Source organism: Penaeus vannamei, chromosome 10, assembly GCF_042767895.1.
Source record: "Penaeus vannamei isolate JL-2024 chromosome 10, ASM4276789v1, whole genome shotgun sequence".
In the NCBI taxonomy this organism is placed as follows: Eukaryota; Metazoa; Arthropoda; class Malacostraca; order Decapoda; family Penaeidae; genus Penaeus; species Penaeus vannamei.
The window spans coordinates 11,264,215-11,267,360 of NC_091558.1; the positions used below are offsets into that span (position 1 = coordinate 11,264,215).

General features: G+C 45.6%; 1 protein-coding gene across 1 annotated transcript; it reads left to right on the top strand.

Moving 5' to 3' along the window:
• The first annotated feature begins 709 nt into the window (after nucleotides 1-709).
• LOC138862850 (glutamate receptor ionotropic, kainate glr-3-like) lies at nucleotides 710-2,915 on the top strand. The gene is made up of 6 exons (XM_070126024.1): nucleotides 710-790; nucleotides 1,232-1,390; nucleotides 1,705-1,787; nucleotides 1,947-2,059; nucleotides 2,220-2,454; nucleotides 2,858-2,915. The coding sequence occupies exons 1-6, from the start codon at nucleotides 710-712 to the stop codon at nucleotides 2,913-2,915; spliced, it is 729 nt and encodes a 242-aa protein (XP_069982125.1).
• Nucleotides 2,916-3,146: the final 231 nt, after the last annotated feature.

A 3,146-nucleotide genomic window follows, 5' to 3' on the forward strand; every position in this document is an offset into this window, starting at 1 on the left:
ATACGTCACCATTTGTCACCATTTAACCCCATACATCACCCTTTTCCACCAGTTTATGCCATACATCATGCTAACGGGCCCTGTGGAAGACCCTGTGGTGGGTGGAACTATGGTGGAGCTCCTGGACACCATCTTCGACCGGCTGGGGTACTGGTAGGTTTCTCGGGGACTAAAATAATGCCTTTCCTTGTCTGTGATGTTAAGGTCTTGTTTACTCTTGTAATGCGGATTATAATGCTAATAAGAATAGCAATAATGAAAATGATAATAATAATAGTCATGATCTCATTCCCTCTTTCTCTCACTCCTCACCTTACTTTCCCCTCTCTCTCCTTGCCTCCCTCCCTCTCCCCTTCCCGCCTTCCTTCCCCCTCTCCCCTCTTTCCATTCTTGCCTGCCTCCTTACCTCTCTACCTCTTTCCCTCTCTCCTTCCCTCCCTTTCTCTCTCTTTGCCCCTCCCTCCTTCCCGATTTTCCTCCCCCTCTCTCCCATTTCCCATCTTTACATCCCTCCCTCTCTTCTTTTCATCTTCCCTCTCTTCCTCTCTCTCCTTGCCTCCCTCCTTCCCTCCTTTCCTCTCTCCTTCCCTCCCCTTCTCTCTTTCTTTCCCTCCCTCCTTGCCTCCCTCTCTCCCTCTTTCCCTTCCTGCCTCCCTCTCTCCTTCCCTTTCCTCCCTCTCCTCCCTCCCTCTCTACCAGCTACGAGTTCATGGCCAGGTATGACATGGTCGGAGGAAAGCGATTCCCCAACGGATCCTGGAACGGCCTGATGGGTCTCGTCCATCGGAACGTAAGTTATTCTTCGCCACAAAGTGCAGTCAGAAACGATAAGAAGGATCGTTATATTTATACTATCAATGATGGCCGTGTCAGTGTGTCTTATCCTTGGCATTTTGTCACTTCCTCGTTTATCTTTTTTTTCATATTATTGTTTTATCGCCTGCTCGACCTCTAATTAATCTATCACTTCACCAGCCCCTAATCACCTAATCATCCCTTGACAATTCACCCCTTCTAATCACCAAATCACTTCCTTTGCACTTCACCAGCCCCTAATCACCTAATCACCCCCTTGACACTTAACCCCCTCTAATCACCTAATCACCCCCTCTAATCACCTAATCACTTCCTTTGCACTTCACCAGCCCCTAATCACCCCCTTGACACTTAACCCCCTCTAATCACCTAATCCCTCTAATCACTACTCAATACCTAATCGCTTCTCCCTCAGGAACTGAACATGTCCGGCTTAGGACTCGTCATGAGCCACGACCGCTTCCTGGCCGTCGACATCAGCGAGTACCTTTACCTGGACGAGTCTTCGGCAGCTTACGTGAGGCCGGTCGTCGGGTCCCACGTCGATGGCTTCCTCAGGCCATATACCTTCCGCGTTAGTTGCTTTGATTTCATTTGCGGGAAGGGGGGGGGGGAGGGGAAGAGGGAAGGTGTGGATGGATGGATGGCTGGGGGGGATGATTGGGTGAGTGGATGGATGGCTGGGGAGGATGATTGGGTGAGTGGATGGATGGATGGATCGCTGAATGAGTGTGTTTGGGAGGGGAGGGGGAGGGAATGAGGGCGTGTGTGTGTGAGGTCCCTATGGAAACATGCTTGTAAGGTCTGATAGTACATACATATATTATAAATATATGCTACATATCTCTGTTAGTAGCTTTCTTCTAATTCGACCTTCCTTTTTCACAGATGTGGATGGTGATACTGGCAATGGTGTTCGTGACTATGATGAGCATTAGTCTTATCCGTCTTGGATACAATTACCTGATACGGTAAGGATAAGAATCGATTTGGTACCTGGTAATACGTTAGATTTTGCCTCTTAATGCCCTGTTCACACGCAACGAACATAACAAATAAGGGTGAGTGACAAACAACAGAATTGATTATACGCACAGAGGGAGACACGAATAACCGTCCTCTCCTCCTAGATCATTTAAGATGAATGACAGTCCTTCTGACACCGAGGACTTTCAGCATCAGGAGCTGTTGCGTGTCACAAAAGACTCTGCCATGTGGACCGTCTATACTTTGCTGGCACAATGTGAGTCCTTTTCTCTTCTCAGATTTTAAGAGCTGTATGAATATCCCTAGCGATATTTCCATTGCAATATCAGATAAATGCTTCTAGTTCTATAGATAGAACGCACTTATTGTTTTATCCATAACCGTTTAAGGAAGACTCTTGCCCTCCACTGCCGCAGCTACTCCAAAAGCCCTGCGCGGAGACTCCATCAGGCTCGTGTCATGCCTCTGGCTCTTCGGCTGTCTCATCCTGGCCTCCGTCTACCGCTCCAACCTCAAGGCCATGCTCATCCTGCCCAGGGTCAGCGTGGCCTTCAACAGCCTGGAGGAACTGGTTGAGACGGGCCTTCCGGTGTGGACCGCCACGTCTTCGGTTCTGCATAATGCGGCCGCGGTAAGCAGGGCTTCCGCGAGGTAGATCAGGAATTCCCTAGAATTAGACTGAAATATCCCCAGATTGGACAGAATGTCCCCAGATTTTACAAATACCGATTTTAAAGTCTTATTTAAAAGAAAAGCATGTTTTTAGATGAAAATATAAGGCAAATTTTGTGGTATTCTACTAGAGAGGCTTATCTTCATACAGTAATATATATTAGTATATTTAGCTTCGGCATTAGTTAAAGAATATAAACCCCATAGTCTGCCTAGAGAAAATCTAGCATCTCAGAAAGCAAAAATAAAACCCTGTATATTGACTAAAATTGGTCTACAGTAAAAAAAAAAAAAAAAAAAAAAAAAAAATGCATAACTTAGGGCGTCTTCTGTACGCGTCATAACAGTTAAATCCGGATTAAAGTTTAATCCAAATCCACAGAATTTGCACAGATGTAAGACACGCTGCCAGACGCATGAGTAAATGTGATTATTGGTAAATCTGCTCTTTTGCATGGAAGAGCGGGTATTTCTGTAGTTGCAGTTAGCAGTCACCCTCTTTAAGTTTTATATCACACACTAATGTTGATAACAGAGAAAAAATATACACATATACGGTATGCATTTGTGCCACTAGGAATAAATATATATAAAATGGCTTCAATTACACTTTGCATTCTTTAGCCAGCTGAAGTAAAGGTGTCAAAAGATACTCGCAACATCAGTGTATA